The sequence below is a fragment of the Salmo salar genome, chromosome ssa18 (genome assembly GCF_905237065.1).
Source record: "Salmo salar chromosome ssa18, Ssal_v3.1, whole genome shotgun sequence".
NCBI lineage: Eukaryota > Metazoa > Chordata > Actinopteri > Salmoniformes > Salmonidae > Salmo > Salmo salar.
Genome location: NC_059459.1, coordinates 14,495,322 through 14,516,990, shown reverse-complemented (window position 1 = coordinate 14,516,990; position 21,669 = coordinate 14,495,322). Strand labels below are relative to the sequence as shown.

Below are 21,669 nucleotides of genomic sequence, written 5' to 3'. Positions count from 1 at the left end.
CATGCCTGATAAAAGGCTAAACCATTGACTGGTCCCTAATCCACCCAAAAAGTTAATGTGTGATTAAAAAAAAAAACATTCTTGGGTCCAGTCATAACATCACCTTAAAGGTGCCGCATCATATGCCTGAGAGGATCAGTGGATTTAACAAGAGGGTGACGTTAGATGATGTAACCTGCTGGGGAGGGTATCCGTCCTCTCTGGTATTCAACACATTTTTATTTCATTACCTTTTTATCTAAACAGGAATGTTCCTATGGGATATTTTACGACTTGTTACCTGTTAACCATATCGTTTGAGTTTGTTTTACTACTAAATGCATTCCCCTGCTGCCGTGGGCCACTAAGTCTTTCCCGAGCTTCATGTCAACATTGACCAGGAGGAGTCGAGTCTGGAAGGGATTATGCGACTCATATGTATTTATCTTAGGGTCTAGCCTCATCCTGACTGTATTGCATAATCTCTCGTCATACCATAGTGGCAGTGCATACGTTTGTAGTCGTTTGATTGATGGCAGTGGCGGCTGGTTGTTATATTCCCATGGTAGTCACGAAGATGTTCATCTTAAACATGGTGATGTCAACATATTGCTTACGAGGCCAAATGGAAATAGGTAAGTAAAAGGTCTGGGAAAACAGACGCAGTGCCTTTTAAGAGGGTTGGAGCAGAAGTTAAGTGATTGCCGATTTTGTTCAAACTTATGACCGCACTGGTGTGGGAACACAAAGACATGGCTGTGTGCCATTGTTTGTATGTTTGTTTTATGGTGTGACCGTTAGCCCGAGAGGCGCAGATGTTCACGTTTGCAGAAATATGAAAAGGACATTTTGAGCAAATATTTATACAATCATCCACATTTCACACAGTGTCCCAACAAAAGCAGGAAGTAAGCTCAGTTCGAAGCCTTTCTCCCCCCAGAAGACTTTTCCGTGCAACTTCTGTGAAACTCCAGTAAGGAACCTGTCCACTAATGGAAACGCAGGCCAAACAATGGGACACAAATTCATAACAGTCAGGAGAACTGAAATCACTCCTTTCCTCTGACGGAAATAGGAACCTTCTGCCCATTACACACAGTCTTGACCGGCTACTCATGACAGTGGTTTTAAAGCATTTGTCAATGACTCATGGAGAAGTCCAGTACTGTCCTGGCTCTCCCCTTATCTCCCCAGACATGCAGGTGCCTGACCAGGGCCTCAGCGATGATCAGTCGGGTGGACAGTGATCAGGTGCCTGTTCCTTTAGTCTGGCCTGTAGCCTGGCCATCCCAGCTCTGTTTTACAGGGGCTCATTAAGATAAGGAGGAGATTCCTCCTCACACACAGTAAGTCATGGGCCGAGGATATGAGACAGGTAACAGTCTTCAAATCAATTTTTATTTGTCACATGCTTTGTAAACAATAAGTGTAGAATAACAGTGAGTTGCTTACTTACGGGGCCTTTTTTAACAATGCAGTTAAAGATAAAAAATAATTGAAATAGTGGCGTGAGGAATAAATACAGTGAATAATGAATAACAATGAGGAGTAAAAATAACATGGCTATATACAGGGAGTACCAGTAGCGAGACGATGTGCAGGGTAATGAGGTAATTGAGGTAGCTATGTATACAGTTATGGCCAAAAGTTTTGAGAATGACACAAATATTAATTTCCACAAAGTTTGCTGCTTCAGTGTCTTTAGATATTTTTGTCAGATGTTACTATGGAATACTGAAGTATAATTACAAGCATTTCATAAGTGTCAAAGGCTTTTATTGACAATTACATGAAGTTGATGCAAAGAGTCAATATTTGCAGTGTTGACCCTTCTTTTTCAAGACCTCTGCAATCCGCCCAAGCAGTTGCCATACCAAGCAGCGATGCAGCCAGTCAAGATGCTCTCAATGGTGCAGCTGTAGAACGTTTGGAGGATCTGAGGGCCCATGACAAATCTTTTCAGCCTCCTGAGGGGGAAGAGGCGCTGTCGTGCCCTCTTTACAACTGTGTGGGTGTGTGTGGACCATGTTAATTCCTTAGTGATGTGGACATGAGCACACACCCCTGAGGGGCCCCGGTGTTGATGGTCAGCATGGCAGATGGATTGTTGTCTACGCTCCGCCTGGGGGCGGACTGTCAGGAAGTCCAGGATCCAGTTGCAGATGGAGATATTAAGTGCCAGGTTCCCCAGCTTGGATACTGAGCTTGGAGGGACTATGGTGTTGAATGCTGAGCTGTAGTCAATGAACAGCATTCCTACATATTCCTTTTGTCCAGGTGGATGAGGGCAGTGTGGAGTGCAATAGAGATTGCATCATCTGTGGATCTGTTGGAGTGGTATGTGAATTGGAGTGGGCCCAGGGTGTCTGGGATGATGGTGTAAATGTGAGCCTTTCAAAGCATTTCATGGCTATAGATATGAGTGCTACGGGCGATAATCATTTAGGCAGTTTACCTTGGCGTTCTTGGGCATGGGTACTATGATGATCTGCTTGAAACAAGTTGGTATTACAGACCGGGTCAGGGATAGTTTGAAAATGTCAGTGAAGACACTTGCCAGCTGGTCAGCGCATGCTCTGAGTAAGCGTCCTGGTATTCCGTCTGGCCCCGTAGCCTTACTCAGATCGGCTACGGCGGTGATGGACGCAGGGTGGGACTGATTTTTATCACCACTCGGGGTCCAGGAATGCCCCCACCCTTTTTCAGAGCTTCTTCTGGCCCCATAGGTTGTGAGGGGGTAACAATGTTTCAAATGTGGGAATCGCTGGCTAGCAGATAGAATGCCAGGCTTTGGCCTAGTTAGAGAATGAGTTCTCACTTGGCACCTTTCCTTCAAAGTTGTGAAAGTGTGACGTAGAGAGAGAGGAGAGGTGCATTTGTTAAAATGAGACCTATGGACAAGTATTTTCCGAAGCCAATACACAAGACCAACCGTTGCCTTGACAGTGAGAAACATTTGAGGAGTTTGAGGATTTTCATATTTTTCGAGCTAAACATAGAAAATGTGAGCACGATATGCTGATATCAAAGATTGTTGTGAAGAACTGAGGCTCTCCTCAGGCCTTGGTTCTGGAGATTTCCACTGTGTCTGCCACATCAAAAATACTTTCCTAAACATGACAGTGTTAGAAAGGAATGTGGTCTCAGATGTGAGGTACACACAGAGATAGGGAGAATGATACGTGCTGTACACGTTTACTGGTTTTCTGTCCGGAAGACCCATTTGTTTTCAGCACACACAATCTAGGGAGAGGTTGTATATCTCCATTGGCACTCTATGGGGAACACACTGTGTGTCTGTGCTGACAGGAAAAGGGGGTCTTGAGGATTTACAGAGAGACAGAATGTATGGCATAATGCCAATATGGGTCAGTGATGAGATTAACAACCCCAATGATGCTAGCTACCTCTCTTTGTTAGCCCCCAACAACACCTCACTAAGACTCTGGTCTACCTAAGTTTGTCTTACTACCTGCCAACAATAACCCATGGAAGTACTTGGGTGTCTACCATAAATTCAGCAGCTATATCAGTAATGTATGGCCCATTGCAATCCCTGGCATTGGGCTTAAATATTATTTACAGCACCTATCACATACTCTACAGATGTCTTGAGCACCACGATAAACACAGGTCAGTAAATCATAAATAGATGAATCAGTGGAATGAATATGAAGCCCATAGAAAGTGTGTTTAGTACTGTATATCGTGTGCAAGCTTATGGGCTGCAGCTGTGGAATTCGACAGGACCACCATTTCAATTAGCAGGGCTTGCCGTCTTTCCCCTCGTCTTCATTCTTTTATGACATCATATTTCCCAGTGTTCCACACAGCCTTCAACAGAGGGGGAAATATAGCCTGACGACTCAAACAAAATTCTTTCCGCTGCTCTGTTGTTCGCAACATACTTCCTGGCTGTTCTGCCACCCCTAGGGGAGAGAGAAAAATGTGCTGCCCTCGTATTCCCCACATATATAGAATATTCACAGTAAGCAAAATGTTGTTGAAAAGACGTCTAAAGCAAGTATTTTCCAGACATTTAGGTTCTGAATTAAAGGTGAAAATACATATTTTCCGGATGTTTAAAATATACATTTTCCAGATGTTGAAATCAGGTTCATTTTCAGTTCTGAATGAAAATTGAAAGACGTCATTTATAGATGTCTATTTTTGGACCAAATCAAGGCCTGTCCAGACCGGACCAAATCTGAGCCAAACATTGATGTCTATGATTGGTTAAGATTTTGTCCAGACCGGAACAAAAATCACAGTCCGTAGACGTTTAAATCAAGTCTGGTCTGACCACACCAAATCTGAACCAAACATAGACGTCTATAATTGGTTCGAGGCTGGTCCTGAACGCACAAAAAAAGACGTCCGGACAGGATAAAAAAAAGACATCCAAAAGATGTTGGCATCTGTTGGCATCTGTCTGTGCTTATTATGTTTTGGGGCAGAATTATGTGAGGTTTTATGTGTTGTTGAAGGTGCGTCTTGGTCAGTTTAGCTTAGAAAATGCCTCCCCCGTCAATCTGCCGCCATAGACGGCTGCCTAATTTTGCTTACTGGGCAGGCCGGCCCTGGTCTGAGACTCCCATCATTGAAGTAATTTGTGGTGACAAGGGGCACTAGGGGGGGTTGTACAAAACAAAGTCATCAGCGGTGGATCGTCTCTAACCAATCAGAGTATCAAAGCCAATAATGAATTTCAAAACCTCCGTGTTCTGGCTCTGGCCCAACCCATCGGTTTCTGTACCAATCAGACAGCCCTGAATGTGTTCGCATTCAGTGAAGGGTCAGGGAGGTACTCAGATCCATACTCGGTGTGGAGAAGAAATGGAGAATAAACTAACGTCCATGGGCGTGGCATAGAGTTTGGCCAGAGGAAGGAGTCTGGGTAGCCAAGCAAGGGGAAATATGCTTTGAATGCCCTGTGGTTCCCCCTAAGGATAGAGGCCTGCACGCATGAGATCAGACGGATAGCTAAACACATCCATATGATAAACATTTTCTCTTTATGGTGAAATACAGTCAGTTCCAAAATGATTGGCACCGTTGATAAAGTTGTAAATATTACAAATACTGCCCGACATTGTATGCAAAGAAAAATATCTTATTATATTGTTTTATACTAATACAGTTGTTCAGAGAAAGAGATTTTGTTTAACAAGTAATACAAAAAATCTCAAAGATAGGGTTCAAAATGATTGGCGCCCCTGTTTTCAATACCATTCAATACCTCACCTTGCGAGGATAACGGCACTTAACCTTTCTATAAGACGTTTTATGAGATTAGAGAACATATAGGGAGGAATCTTAGACCATTCCACAGAATCTTTGCAGATCCTTGATATCCTTTGTCTGCGCTTATGGACGGACCTCTCAATTTGAATGACAGGTTTTCTGAGATGGCCATTGCAAAATGTAGATTTTTATGGTCAATTAACCTTTTCTTTGTGGATGTTGATGTGTGCTTGGAGTTATTGTCTTGCTGAAAGATCCACTTGCGGCTAAGTTTCAGCCTCCTGTCAGAGGCAACCAGGTTTTTGGCAAAAATCTCCTGGTACTCGCTAAGGTTCATGATGCCGTTGACCTTAACAAGGGCCCCAAGACCAGTGGAAGCAAAATAGCCCCATAACATCAAAGATCCACCACCGTATTTTACAGTAGGTATGGGGTTCTTTCCTCATATGCATCCTTCTCACAAAGCGAAACCCACCACTGGTTTGCATGGCCAACGAGCTATACTTTCATATAATCTGACCATAGCACTGGTTCCAATCCAAGTGCCAATGCTGTTTAGCAAACTCAATGATGATGAATAGTTTTACCACCGGACTGCCTGTCAGCAATGCACCCCTAAAGTAGAGCACGGATGGGCCCCGCAAAATAATCGCCACCCGCCGGCCAGTCGACTGGTCCGTTAAAGGGGCCCTAATGACTATCAAAGGGGCTTTATCTGGGTAAATATGTGAGTAATTGGAGCAATTTGACACCTGTGTTTTGCGTCTAGGTAGGACGTCCGGCCCTGGTTCCAGGGATTGGCAGGAACCAGATGAGAGAGAAAGGGGGGAGCTGGCTGGTTATCCAGGACAATATCCCCACAGCCAGATGAACAGGTGCTGTGTGACATGCGGCAGTATGAAACAAAGCCCCCGCACTGTAACACATGCTCTCTCCACCTTTCCTTTCAGCCTGTATGCAACCGGGCTCTGTGTTTAGATTCCCCTACTGTATGCCATAATACAACCTTGTCTTGACCGGGTCTTTTGAACGTGACGTTGTTGTGAAAGGTCTTTTGAGGGAGTGATGGGGAAGTATCTGTTAAGAGATGTGGGGTTTGAAGTCCGGCCTAGTTTTTCTAGTTTGGCCACCTCAAATTCTATAACTGATTAGTTGGCTCATTAATTAATATTGGATTGATGAAAATGGTATGTTTCATTTAAAGGATTTGAGATCAACTACCAGCTCTGGTGTCATCCAAGATATGATCTGAAGAGATAGCCATCTGTGTCCTGGGAAATTGTCAAAAGGTCATAGATGTCATGGGCATCACTTTCACCTTGGCTTGCTTGAGAAGGCACACCAAACTGTCCCAGGCTTACTCAAGCCAACAAAAATGTTAACTTTTGTTGCACATAGTATCACTTATTGCCTCCATTAAATCCATGACTGGCCTTCTCACAGTAATATAAATGTTATGCAAACATTCAAAAATGAATAACACTTTTTTTGGATCAACATCAAAGTGTTTCAGTCAGATGAATTGTTTCACTATCATGATTCTCATTTCCACTCAAAACCAAAATCAGCAAGACATTCAGATGAAGGTGCATTTTGACGCCGTATGAAAGACATTGCTGAGAGCTGATAGTGATGAGTTGAGCAGCACATCAAACAGGTTATTATGGGTTGGCAAAGCTCCACAGCTGTCAGGTGCAGCACCGCAAGAGGACACTGTTTTCTCATTTGAAACATGAAAAATATGTTGTTTTTTTTCCAAACATGAATGAAAACACCGCTCTCGTTGGCAAGCTTTCGTTATGGGAACATGCCTCTACTGGCCATTATGAATGGGTAAAGTAGCGTTTTGTTGCTCAGGTATCTCACTAAGGACTAAATTGAGGTCATAGCCGTCATGGAGGTTCAGTATGAGAATACTGTATTTCTTTTTTTACCCATAAAGAGGGGTTTAAGATGAGTTATTGTTCCCTTTAATCTTATAACAGTATGACATTTTCATATTGCAATAATGTGATGCGGTCTACACCTTTATTGCCTAATTTAGTGTCTTTTAGAGGTTTGAGTCACCTTAGTTTTAATCTAGCACTCTTTTGAAATCTCAAAGAGAATGTTGATAATTTGTCTCGAAAATAAACACAATTTCCCCCTTTTCCTGCCCATAGAGAGAGCTTCCTAGAGACTTGTTGTCGTTAGAGGTTCTGTGATTAGCTGGTGACATAGAGGCTGGGAAGGGTTGGTAATTAGGGATAATGACAGGGAGTGTAAAGACGTTTGTTGTCCACCACCTAAAAGGGGCCTTTCCTCAAGTCCCTGCCGATTTTGGAGGAAGTCAAAACAAGCCCTGCTAATTGCCGTCGCTCACTGACTTTGTAAGCACAAAGACAGCAGGAAATGTGTTAAATATAAATAAAAGGAAACACAAGGTACCTGCTTCTGTTCAACAGACCTAATGTTGCAGATGGAAGTACACAGATGGCATAGCTACAACAGCACTATGGCATCGCTCTGTGTCAGGAATAGTTTCCCCATAAATAACACTTTATGGTTACTACATAAAACAGAATATAAAACATTAGGAATATCTTTGGGCTTACATGCAGCCCTGGGAGAAGCCAAGAGGTTGTGAGTAAATAACAAGTGGGCGGGGGATATCTTTACCTCACTCAGTCTGCAGCATTCCTCCATATACTCCTCCAGGCTGTCACTCGTCGTGCCTTTCCTCAGAGGCCGCTGCTCAAAGTCAACCCCTGTCATATCGTCACAGGGCCCTGTAGAGCACTGTCTCCTGGGCTTTGTGTTCTCTGAGTTGACCCCCTCAGTTACAGCCTTGTTCTCACCCAGCTGCTCTGAAACCCCTTTACCGTCCTCAGTGGGGTCCTTCAAGGCTGTGTGCTGGGCCCTCTCCATGTCTATGTCCTTCTCAGTTATATGAAGGTCTACCCTCTCAACTTCTGTGTTGAGTTCAGCTCCCGACTCCACCATATCACACTCCTGCACAGCACTGTCTGCAGTCATACATGGTGTGTCTCTCATATCCTCTGTTTGTTTGGTGTCAGAGCACTGGTCAAACGTGGGGAGTGGATCTGGGGTAGGGACAAGAGTGTTGAGGTTACAGGAGTCATAGGAGGGTTCCCGGCTGTGGACCACAAAGCTCTGCTCCGAGCCGGTGGGTGTGGAGGGAGAGTTGGTTCCACTGGGCAGTTCCACCCCAGAGTCCTCTGACTCGAACTTGTACAGCCTGGAAAGCTGAGAGTTTGAGAAAATGTTTGACAGGTAGTCTGAGCTTGACTCCATCAGGGACTGTCCAGGCATGTTATCCAAGTCAGCATTCCCCTCCAAGCCTTTGACAGGCTCTGAGATGTCCTGCTCAGAAACTGACATGGCGATAGTGGATGAAGAATCAACAGCGTTGTTGAGGAGCTTCTCATGGAAGTTGTTGAAGAGCTTCATCTTGGTCAGGATAACCTCATTTTCCAGCACATTGTCCCCCTTTCCTGTGAATAATGAGAAGCACAATTAGTAAAACAGCCTTTTTTGTGCATTACCAGAGTTGCCTATTTCGAATGTTCCTACAAGTGACTTGAATTTCACTCAGTTATCCCCAATGAAATAAAATACTAAATAAATACTTGAGTGAATGCCAGTTTTCAAGTTTTGCATAGCCGTACCCTAAGGGCTTCGGAATACCATTATGTCAGAAAGCTAACTCTTTCAAAGTTAACTCTTTCAGATTAAAAAATTTACTTTTATTGACAACAGAATATCTGGGAACATCCCTAACACCTAATTGCAATATCTCTTTTCTAAGGAGAGTGGATGTCAAAGAGTAAAATGTAAGACACAGTTGAGAGGGTAGACTCAAGCGTTTGAAAAATTCTCTCTTCTTGTGTAAGCGGGACGATGGTGTTTTTATTCCAAAAGACTCACAGTTGCATGTCCAATTCCTGTGACCATCAATGACACAGATGTACTGTCAAAACATAGATCCAAGAGGTTTTTGAGGATCTTCCTGTGAAACCTGAGGACTGGTTTTATACCATCCAGCATTCTTCAACTCGGAGGTACACAAATACCCTAGGGCACGTTATTTGTCAGTGCTCCACACTGGGCTGTCCAGCTTTGATCTTAAGATCCAGTTAATACCATTATGGGGCACTCGTATGTGACATCTCCGCTTTCTCGCCACGTGCAATCTGATACTCATCGCTGTCAATCAAACATTCTTTTTTTCACTTACCTTGAATTCCAGAACAACAAACATACATATCACCATATCCCTGAGCAGCGAAGAGGTTTTAATTTAAATATTGGTATTACTTAATTAAAAATGTTTAGTCCTGTGCTGCAAATCTGACCCATAAACCTTTCTGGTATAACATAATAGTAGATTGTTAGATCAAACTTCAACAATAAAGAAGGTTTGGGGAATACCCACTGTTTAAATTGAATGTCTGGCCCATGGACATTTGAGATTAAAAAGTTAAAAATCCAGTGATTACATTCACTTTAGAGGGAACTTTATTAAGGGGGTGGGGGTTGGAGGACATGTTTGTGAAAACTAAAAGACTAGTAAAACTAAAGTATTTTGAGTATCAATATAAGTTGAATCCCAGTACCACTCACAGAAACAAAACAAAAGGTTCTAACATGATGCCTACTTAAGGAGTTGTGCCGGGCCATTTAAGTATAAACACCAATAGGGTAATTGCATCTCTGATTGTTAGGAAATGAGGCAGGCGGACATTGTGATTGGAGGGGAAGAGACATGGGTAGGATGATAAATAATGAAATTCACAGGAGCTCAGGCTGCGTTATATACCCGAAACCTATTTGGCAGGAAATGAGTCATTGAGCTGAGCTGAGTAAACAAAACTGATTGGAAGTAGGTGTAACCACCACGATTTATTAAAACATCAACTGCCAAACTATTTGGAGACGGTGATGTGTCAGATTTAAAAGCAGCCAGTCAATTACGTTGTAATAAATCATGACAGTGATACTGTTCCCTCCTTTTGAAGTTTTAAATGAATGAGTTATTGCTTTATTTAATGATTTTAGTATGGAATTAAGTTTGAATTTCAGAGGGGTATGTGAGGTGGAGATACCGCTACCATGTTTGTTTGCAGCTTTTTCTCACAAAACAAAACCCATCGTTTTTTGTTTTTTTTCACTGTGAATAAAATCCACAAAAATCAAAGCACACCCATGTTTTTCATAAGAAAAAAAATCTGTTGGGATAATATTGTTTTGGGAATGGATAGCGGCTCTGCCAAAACAATGATAGGACCAAATAAGATTAAAATGCTATCAGACTTGGTTCTGGCTCAGGTCTCTTCCCATTCAACATGTCTGTATTTTCCCAATTATTTTACATGTACCGATATTGGCCAAAGCTAGTGAATCAAGGTATTATGGAAAAGTTATGTGGGGTTTTCCAGATCACAAAGTTAGCCTCTTGAAAAGATTAATAAATGATACTGTTGCTCAGTGCTGTCAAGGTGGGCATTAACTTTACCATTAGTATCAGAAGACAATACTTGCATTTACATTAAACCGTAGCCTACATGTGTCGTCTCATTCGAATCCCCAGTTTTGTGTTCAACTAAAGTACATTCATTCAAAATCCCAATGTTTATTTAGCTACATATCATGAATTCATATGAATCCCCATAATTGCATGTGTTGTGCAATGCGTCATTCTGGTATGGCTCACTTGATTAGAATGAGGTGTGTATTTTCTTCATGCCACTCCCATAGTGCTAATGTTACATGTGGAAAGAATTGCACTAGCTCAACTCAAGACATCGTATTCCCAAAACAAATTCTTGCAGAGGAGACAAGGAAACCTATTTCCTGTTTTCTTCAAATGGCGGGAAAATGGAGCACATTACTGATTCCACTGTGGTCAGAGCATAATTACAACTACTTAGACACTGTTCAGGCCCTATTGTGCCCAAGATGACTTAACAACATCAGATTAAAGACTAGTATCAGTGTGGGTTATTTCTGAGGTAAGTCATTCTTGAACATGTCCCTGGAGTATACAGCCTTTGATCCAGCATGTACACTAAGTCCCAAACCAAGCTCATACAGGATCATATGGTGCTTCCCTGAATAAAATAATAACAAATAAAAACACACTGAAAGACACGTTTAACCCAGCCATGTCGCTCCCAGAGGAACACACAGCATGGACACTCCTGAAACCTCAGCAGTCCAATCAGAAGTATGTAAATGGTTGTCTAGAATGGTCCTCAAGGTATGACTGTACTGTAAAACAACTAAGAAATATCATATGTATACCCATTTACAGCAGCTCCCTAAGCCTTGATAAGGCTGTGGTCCCTTGGGGGAGATACGAGAGACTGCAGTCCATGTGTAACTCTCCAGCAGCACAGCCCTGACTATCTCTTAATTGGCTTTATCAAGTCAGTCTACAGTCAGTCGTGTTATCAACAGGAGTGTAATGGGAACTGGTGTATCTCACACAGTGGTAACAGATAAGAAGGAGTAGATAGTTAAAGAGCAACACTAATGATCCCCTGCATAACAACTACTGTACTGCACTTCATCTTATACACACTCAGAAAAAAAAAACTTAAAGGGTTCTCCGGCTGTCCCAGTAGGAGAATCCTTTGAAGAACCCTATTTGGTTCCAGGTTGAACCCTCTTGAGTTCCATGTAACCTGGAACCTAAAAGGGTTTTCCTATGGGGACAGCCGAAGAACCCTTTCGGAACCCTTTTTTCTAAGAGTGTAGACAGACATACTGCACAATATGTAGGCTGTTGTATTTTGGGTTGAAAGTTACAACATTTTTGTATTTACTATACTGTAAACTAAAGCTCCCCAACTGTCCCCCAAAAAATAACTAATCCGAGCTTGCATTAACATGCAATAAAATTGTAAACTACATTGCCTTAATGTTTAGCAGCTAATGCATTACTCCCACAAGCAGTCATTTTTTAAATCTTATCTCTGCTCGCTGGTCACCCTAGCAGCACCCACCCGTAGCACACGTTCCAGCAAGTATATCTCACTTGTCACCCCCAAAGCCAATTCCTCCTTTGGCCGCCTCTCCTTCCAGTTCTCTGCTGCCAATGACTGGAACAAACTACAAAAATCTCTGAAACTGGAAACACTTATCTCCCTCACTAGCTTTAAGCACCAGCTGTCAGAGCAGCTCACATATCACTGCACCTGTACATAGCCCATCTATAAATAGCCCAAACAACTACCTCTTCCCCTCCTGTATTTATTTAGCTCCTTTGCACCCCAGTATTTCTACTTTGCACACTCATCTACTGTCAAATCTACCATTCCAGTGTTTTAATTGCTACATTGTATTTACTCCGCCACCATGGCCTATTTATTGCCTTTACCTCCCTTATTTCACCTCATTTGCTCACATTGTATATAGACTTATTTTTCTACTGTATTATTGACTGTATGTTTGTTTTACTCCATGTGTAACTCTGTGTTGTTATATGTGTCGAAATGCTTTGCTTTATCTTGGCCAGGTCGCAGTTGTAAATGAGAACTTGTTCTCAACTTGCCTACCTGGTAAAATAAAGGTGAAATAAAATTAAAAAAATAATAATAATTTACTCTATACTTAAAAGTTCCCTGACCTCCTAGGTGGGTCGTTCCACAAAATATGTGCCCTTTGCGTCCTTTTGATATTGTATGTAGAAATTGTGCACAAATGTTACATTTTAAAAGCCTGTTATATTAAATGAAGTGCCCTTTAATATAGACCACATGGAAAATTCTATAAATCAGATTTTGAAAATGAATAAAGACTTGCTAAAGTGCCAAAATTCTGTATTTTGACTTGTCCCTCTGTACATCCTACTGTATGTGAATTCTAGGAGGATTTTAACCCACTTAACCCCAACATTTCTCCATGTTTTCACCACCATTGTAAAGCCCTAGGTATTTTGTTGTGAGTTAAAACAGGTGAGCTGGTTCTACTCTTTTTGGCCATTTTCTGGTATTTTGTCGAGCATAACACATTAACCCTGTTACCAATAGATAGACAGGCTAGAAATGTTTTTGTGAAGTTTGCATTCAATTGCCTCTCCCTGTTGCACACAAAAAGCTTCCATTCTCCCCGTCACAACGGGATTTATGGCTGATTTAAGATAAAGTCATCAACCCTGTTACTTTGTTTGGTACTTACTATAGTCATTTTTAAATGTAACTTCTTGAGATGGGGAAACTCGTTTTTTATTAAGTGAACATGTGCTCTTTATGATAGTATATTAAAATTAGGTGAAATAAAACCTTATTTTTTCACCAAGTTACAATACTGAAAAGGCACCTAATTGGTGGAACAACCCAGGTATTGATATCCACTAGTCTTTAAAGCAGTGCTGGGCTTGTAATTGAGCAAAGGGGTTTGCTGAAGAAGGGACATGTTTGCTGTTGGCCATGAGGAGAAAACAATCTGCATCCAAATCCCCCTGGATATTCAATTAAGAAACTAGAGACCTGGTTCCCTGTTCAGAGAGATCAAACAGCACCTCACCCAGCTCCAGGCAGCTTGGAATGTGAATACTGCAATCTATTGTAAGTAAACAGGAGTATGAATATAGTGGAGTTATGTGTTTTGTAAAATACAAACAAGATACATTTGTGTAGAGACCCTATTTTCCATTCCGTTTTCTTCCATAACCTCGACCACAAACTCTTTATTCAAGAACTTATCTTTCAGAAGAAGTATTGGAATGGCTGAGTTGGAGAAGTTTACCAGGTTTTGGTCAACTGGTTTTGGCTATAGGTTTTCACTCAATAGCCAACTGAAGTGGTAGTGTAGTGGTTAAGAGCGATGGGCCAGTAACGGAAAGGTCGCTGGTCTGAATCCCTGAGCCGACTAGGTAAAAAAATATGTTGACGTGCCGTTAAGCAAGGCACTTAACCCAAATTGCTTCTGTAAGTCACTCTGGATAAGGGCGTCTGCTAAATGACTAAAATGTAACATCAAACATGCAAATGTTGCTCTGTTTCAGGTTGCCTACACAGAATCAGCTTAGAGTAAACCATTTGTGAAGTCCCTTTATCCAAGCCATCTTTTCTCAATCAACAACATTAAGAGGAAACTGATCTATTTTTCTGTGACTGAACACACCAGGAATTTATATTCAAAACATAAGAATGTGGAAATTAATACAACTTGGAGATGAATTGAAAACATTCTGTAATGGATTAAAGTTAATAGAGAAATGTGTTCAAGAAATGAGAATAACAACAATCTTTCTTTGTGAGAATATACTTTTTTTCTATTTTCTGCTCTGCCTATGCGGTCTTATCGTAACATTTTAAAAAATGCAGTAATTGCCAGTTCCTCTGAATTAGCAGCAGACAGAAACATGGGACCAGATTGACTTTAATTACACGTTGAAGTCACCTTGCTTATTCAACCACGTAATCCTACTACTGCCATTGTGACACAACCTGCTTGGTTTGATCCCACAAATCACGAGGTCGTACACCCAAGCAGGTGTCAACATCTTCCAGGTGTCATCATAGGAAAGACAAAACAGATCTGTAATCCTACACTGTAATTGAACAGGCTCAGTGGAGTCAGCCCGTTTCCAGCAAGGCTGAGTAACCCCACACATATAATTAGGCTACACACTGTCCGCCCCTCTAGACTCGTATTTAGCTTCCTTTCTGTCAGAAATGACAGAGTCAGACGTTTCGCCGCAACATTCATTTAACATTCCAGACGTGTAGTATAATACTGTCGTTCAGGTTGGCCAACCAAAAAAAGTCATTTGAAAATCAACTTTACAATGATCTCACTAAAGGAGAGTTTCGATAAAGCGGATGGATTGCCCTGCTGCCCTCCCAAATGCCTGGAGCCTCCACTCTGCTGTGAGAACAAAGGTTTAAGCTCCTGGGTGGCTGTCACTCCCTCACAGAGCAAAAACACATCCAGCCAGCACCAGTGTGTTGCCAGAGGCTGGTGGGATCGGGAGTGGCTAAAATATGTGCTGTAAGGAGAGGTGACATCCGTCCCTCTCCTCTGCGGTGTGGGTGTGTGATGTGGGTGTGCGTGTATGATTGTCTCCTCCATTAGATATCACGGATCCTCCCTGAGGTGTGTTGACCTGTGTACGTGCAGACTCAACATTCCACTACTGCTCTCTCCCTCAAGGGTAGAAGCTGGAATCCCAACAAACAGATGATTTATAACTAGAGCATGACAGATTGTTGTTAGGCTAGCATGTACATTTGAACTGAACGTCTCCCATTGCTTCAACTAGGCCAAGAAGAGCTACAACTGAAGTTGTTTTCCACTCACTGAAAAGTGCGTATTCCTCAATAACTTTATCTACCCAAGCAAGTGTACTCTTCCTAATGGAAGGGCAGGGCACATTAGCTCCCCACTGGCAACACACTGGTTGAATCAACGTTTTATCCACCACAATTGAATGAAATGACGTTAAACCAACGTGGAATAGACGTTGAATTAACCCGGTGGGTCAGGCTCTGGGCGATGGCATGTGTAAGCCCTGGGCTAAACTGTTCATTCAGTAAGTTCCTTGGATTCTAAGTGGAAAGGTCATAAACAGGCTGAGACAAGCCTGCGATCTTCACAGCCGGGGGGTTTAGCAGAATGTCCATTCTCTGTTAGCACTTTGGGTGGTCACAAACCTGCTGGTAGACCTTCATGCCCACTACTTGTCATTTAGTCACTATCATATTTTTTGTTGTTGTTGTTGCAAGTTTCACCCTTAAGTTGTTTATGAAGTAATGGTAACTGGAGGTGAATCCTCAAGAGCCACATTTTTAATTCTAGGACAGCACAATTATAATTCAATTGACCCATAGAAAACATTTTCCAACATCATTTCCACTGCAGTTCAGGTGACAGAAACCATATGTCCTATCTGATGAGGTGTGAAATAACGCCACACAACTTCCATCTCAGTCCTTCCCCCCATCTCTTGCCCATCCTATACCCAAGGAAACCAACCAGGTCTCTTCTCAGCTGCATGTCTCTCAACGCACAGGCCTGGTATCTTTTCTCCCTTTCCACCTCTTCCTTGGACTTGGCGTCGACCCTGAGGAGGGATCCCAGACTCCCTTTATCAATGTGAGCTAGGAGGTAGCAGGGGCCCCGCTCCCCACTCCCCACTATCGGACGCCCTTAGGATAAGACAAGAATGTGCAGGAGAGCTAACGCAAGCAAAGTCTCCTTGGGGCCAGTTCCCGCCGACAGGAGTTATGGAGTTTGAGTCCCCCTCACCAACCAACTCAGTTTACCTCTTAGTTGAACGCAAATCAACATGAATATGTTTTAATAGGTAATTCCCAATTTTGTTGGATGAATGAATCCTAAATTGACACGGCAATTGGCTTTTTAACCTCTTGAAAAAGAAAAGGATGATTTTGCTGACCATCCATCCTCAAAAGTAATCCACGAAATGCAGATTTGTATGACAGATTACCCTATGAAATGGCAATTCATCCAACCACTAACAGGCATAGGTGTGTTGTCATTATTGTGATCATCATTCATTATTGTGGCAGGATCACGCCGGAAAAAATAGGGCATCAAGACACAGTTCATACATATTTGAAGAAAATGTGTAGAGTACTCTCTCACTCCCTTCAGGTGCTCAAATTCCTCAGGATCTGAATCATTCCTGTCACCCTTTCCAAACAGGATGATTCCATACAGCAGTGAATTCCACTACGTGCCGTTCTGCCTGTTTCTGAGTCAGGGTGATGAATATGGGGAGAGGAAGAAGGGACACTTGATTTGTGGAATGCTACAATGTAAAAAAAAATGTCAAACATTACTTAGTATTTATTTGCTCAGGGAAACTATGCACAAAGATAGAGCCAAGGACGTTTTCTCATTGTTAGCTCCTTTTTCCCGAGAAGAATTACAATGTCATTGTAATTCACAATCAGTTTTTGAGACAATCCTCTTGCTGTGAACTAAACAGCGATCAAATGACAACAATAGGACATCACGAGAATAGACCAATAAATGCCTTGTCTTGATGTACTGTTCACAATGTGAGTGTTATCTTTACAATGGGCCTTTTCTTCCAACCCAAAGATCATGACAAACAACGTGATTCCTGCCAAGGAGGGTCTAAGCTCTTTCACATCTACAACAATGCCGGGAATTTTCTGTCTCAGGACAAAACAAATGGAGGATCTGGGGGGAACAATCCTTCCCAACAGGTGTGGAGGACATACTGTACATAAGCTGAGATCGTTATCTGATAGAGGCGGATTCTTGGAATGCAGAGAAATGAGGAGTGGAAGAAGAATGAGGAGTTGCACTGTATCACAAGGGCTCCATAGATTCTGTGACTATCAACAGGTCCTAAAAATCACTTTGTTTTTGTGTCAGGATATTTGACACTTTTTTTTTCCTGAAACACGCAACATAAAGCTTTTAGTCTGCTGATTACCATATGTAATGTAATATAACATTCTCCAGACACAAGGATGAGGGTGGAACGTGTTTCACAGTCCTGTTTAGAACAGATCCACAGCACAGACTTTTAATGTCCCTTTTCCGTTAGGTTTTGTTATTTCATGACCCTGCTCAGTCTTGAAGAGTCAAACCTACTTGTTCGTGGCACGTCTGTACAAGATGCCTCGCTTTAGCTTGGGGCGTATATAACAAACAGATGGTACACAAATTAGGATTTTTTTTTAAATGTCACTCCCCCATGGTAGCAATTACATTTATTGACATTGGAAAGCAAAAGTCATTGTTTTGTCTGGGCTTCAAAATAGAACTATGCTAGGCTATGTAATGAAAGAGCATACTGTTGCTTATTCTAATCAAGAGAACATTTATACTGTATCAAGTCCAGTTCTCTTCAGTCAGTAAAGTTCTGGATTTAGCACCTGCAGATTCACAGCAAAGCAAATGTGTTGTCTTGTCCTTGCCACCTTTTAAGTCTACCCCAAAATGCATCCTTAGTCCGTAATAGAACTACCAAAGAGGTAACAAGACCACTTTACTCTCCTCTCTTTACTGAGAAAAGTCCATGTGGATGTGAGTCAATACATGTTTGCTTTTGGATATCAGGAGTTGTTCACGTGATGAGACAATTAAGTCTCCTAAAATCCAGACACCATAAAAGCCCACTGCTGTTAACTAAAGACACCCTCTACCGTCAGGCTGAAATTACACCTCTGTCTCCAACCACAAAAACACATCCAGCAGACACTCAAATTACAATTTGTGCTGGCAAATCCAGCTGCTATAGACAGTTGGTAGGATGAGACATCATGATGGCATAAGAGACAGAGACAGGTTACATGAAGTGTACTATACCTTTCCTCCAGGGGGTCAGAATGGCAAAGGACTTCTGCCAGCTGAATACCATGCTGGCTTTAGTCCTCCTCTGGCTCATGAATGGAATTCCACAGGTTCGGAAACTGCAGAAAAAGTTAGTAAAATACTCCCTCCTCCTCAGCCTAAAAAACAGCAGTCAAGCACTCCTCATCCCGTCTTGTTATTTGTCTTATTTTCTGCTTACTCCAGCTCCTCTGAGGCTCTCAAAGTAAACTTCAGTGTTCAGTTCTGTGGTTGGCATCTGTTGTCACAGGTCACAGAGCTGAGGCTGTTCCCTGTTTGGGTCATGTTGCCTGACTGCTGCCTACCTGTCTGCCAGTCTGTCTGGTAGCCTGCCTGCCTGCCTGCCTGCCTGTGGCGTGTTGCGTCTGTATGTGAGTGTGTGTCAGTGAGCTTCACTCCTCCATCAGAGGAGAGAGAGGGGGCCGGCCTCAACCAACAACACACACAGAGTCGCTGGGAGGAGTGGCAGCCAGCCAGAGGGAGGAGGGAGGGAGGGAGGGAAGAAAGGGAGGAGGGAGGGAGGAAAGAGTGTGAGCAGGGGGGAAGAAAGGGAGGAGGGGGGAGAGGGAGGATGGAGAGAAGAGAGGGAGGAGGGGGGAAGAAAGAGAGGAGGAGGTAAGAATGGAAAGAAGGAGGGGGAGAGAGGGAAGAGAGGATAGGGAAGAGAGGGAGGAGGGGGAGGATGGGAAAAGACTAGGGAGAAGCCAGGGACTCCAATTTATCCTGAGGGTGAATGTGAGAAAATAATAACAGATGGATAGGAGAGAGATAAAGGTAGAGGGGATCGATTGGCAGATGAAGTATTATTCACTGAAATATATAGAAGGATGGAAATTTTCTTAAGTGTCCAATGCAGCCATTTTTATCTCAATATCAAATAATTTCTGGGTAACAATTAAGTAACTTACTGTGATTGTTTTCAATTAAAATGGTCACCACTTTGTCATAGGAAAAGTGAGGAGGGGGGGATTATGCTATCATAAAACAGATCTGTTTCACTTTTGTTTCTCTGTATAGAGACAGAATGGAGAATGTGCTTTTCTGTCTTTCATTATTAACTCTCACATGGTCCAGGAAATACCAAAGCAAATGAATATGGATTGGATGATCCAGTCTGCCTCACAGTAGAGTTCCTAATCTTCTTTGACAGCAAAAGAATATCTGCTAAAAGATTCTTCATTTTATTCCACTAGCTAAGTTTCCACCCAATTGGTGACAGACTTGTTGCGGATAAAAGGCTGTGCGTGATGACATAGTGCAGATAAAAGTACCTTTTGCGGTTAAATTCCCATGTACCGAATAAAAAATACAAGTTAAATGGGGTTCCATCACATTTTCAACTTTACTGATGGTTTTCTCACAAAAATGTTTTGCATTATATAGAGAGTGTACCCACTCTGGTATTGGCATGTGTGCTTTAGCCAACAGCTCGCAGATACAGTGCAGATATAGCCTACATGATGAGATTAGTATGGACAAAAGAACAACCTCATTTTTATTTGTCAAATGGCAGCCAAGCATCGATGATCATGTCACCAGAAAAAGACCCTCGATATTTATTGGAAATAAAATAAAATCCAATTGTATTTGTCACATGCGCCGAATACAACAGGTGTAGACCTTACCATGAAATTGTCACACCCTGATCTGTTTCACCTGTCCTTGTGATTGTCTCCACCCCTACAGGTGTCGCCCATCTTCCCCATTATCCCTTGTGTATTTATACCTGTGTTCTCTGTTTGTCCGTTGCCAGTTCGTCTTGCTTGTCATGTCAACCAGCGTTTTTGTGTCTCAGCTCCTGCTTTTCCCAGTCTCTCTATTTCTCGCCCTCCTGGTTTTGACCCTTGCCTGTCCTAACTCTGATCCCACCTGCCTGACCACTCTGCCTGCCCCTGACCCTGAGCCTGCTTGCCGACCTGTACCTTTGCCCCACCTCTGGAATGTTGACCTCTGCCTACCCTGACCCTGAGCCTGCCTGCCGTCCGGTACCATTGCCCCACCTCTGGTTTACTGACCCCTGCCTGCCTTGATCTGTCTATTGCCTGCCCCTGTTGGAATATTAAACCATTGTCAATTCGACATGTCTGCATCTGGGTCTTACCTTGATTCCTGATAGAAATGCTTACTTACAAGCCCTTAACCAACAATGCAGTTTTAAGAAAATAGAGTTAAGAAAATATTGACTAAGTAAACTCAAGTAAAAAAAATATAAAAATATAAAAAGTAACACAATAATGAGGCTGTATACAGGAGGTACCGGTACCGAGTCAATGTGTGGGGGTACAGGTTAGTCAAAGTAATTTGTACATGTACTGTAGGTAGGGGTAAAGTGACTATGCATAAATAATAAACAGTGAGTAGCAGCAGTGTAAAAACAGGGGGGGTGTCACTACAAATAGTCCAGGTGGCCATTTGATTCATTGTTCAGCAGTCTAATGTCTTGGGGCTGTTAAGGAGGCTGTTGGACCTAGACTTGACACTCCGGTACCGCTTGCCGTGCAGTAGCAGAGAGAACAGTCTATGACTTGGGTGTATGGAGTCTTTAACAATTTTTGGGGCCTTTCTCTGACACCGCCTTGTATATAAGTCCTGGATGGCAGGAACCTTGGCCCTAGTTATGTACTGGGCTGTACGCACTACCCTCTGTAGCGCCTTACGGTCAGATGGAGAGCAGTTGCCATACCTGCGGGGATGCAACCTGTCAGGATGCTCTCAATTGTGCAGATGTAGAAGTTTTTGAGGATCTGGGGACCCATGCCAAATCTTTTCAGTCTCCTGAGGGGGAAAAGGCGTTGTCTTGCCCTTTTCACGACTTTCTTGGTGTGTTTGGACCATGATAGTTTGTTGGTGATGTGGACACCAAGGAATTTGAAACTCTTGACATGCTCGACTACAGCCCCATCGATGTGAATGGGGGCATGTTCGGCCCTCCTTTTCCTGTAGTCCACGATCATCTCCTTTGTCTTGCTCACGTTGAGGGAGAGGTTCTTGTTATGGCACCACACTGCCAGGTCTCTGACCTCCTCCCTATAGACTGTCTCATTGTTGTTGGTGATCAGGCCTACCACTGTTGTGTTGTCAGTGAACTTAATGATGGTGTTGAAG

General features: G+C 42.6%; 1 protein-coding gene across 1 annotated transcript in view; it reads right to left on the bottom strand.

The window, feature by feature from the left end:
• Positions 1-18,953, bottom strand: part of LOC106576683 (uncharacterized) — a 33,813-nt gene extending 14,860 nt beyond the window's left edge. Inside the window, exons 1-2 of the mRNA XM_014153989.2 lie at positions 18,541-18,953; positions 7,882-8,717 (exon numbers count right to left, since the gene is read on the bottom strand). Coding sequence (XP_014009464.1) covers positions 7,882-8,717; positions 18,541-18,619 — 915 coding nt within the window. The 5' untranslated portion in view covers positions 18,620-18,953. The remainder of the gene's footprint in view (positions 1-7,881; positions 8,718-18,540) is intronic.
• Positions 18,954-21,669: the final 2,716 nt, after the last annotated feature.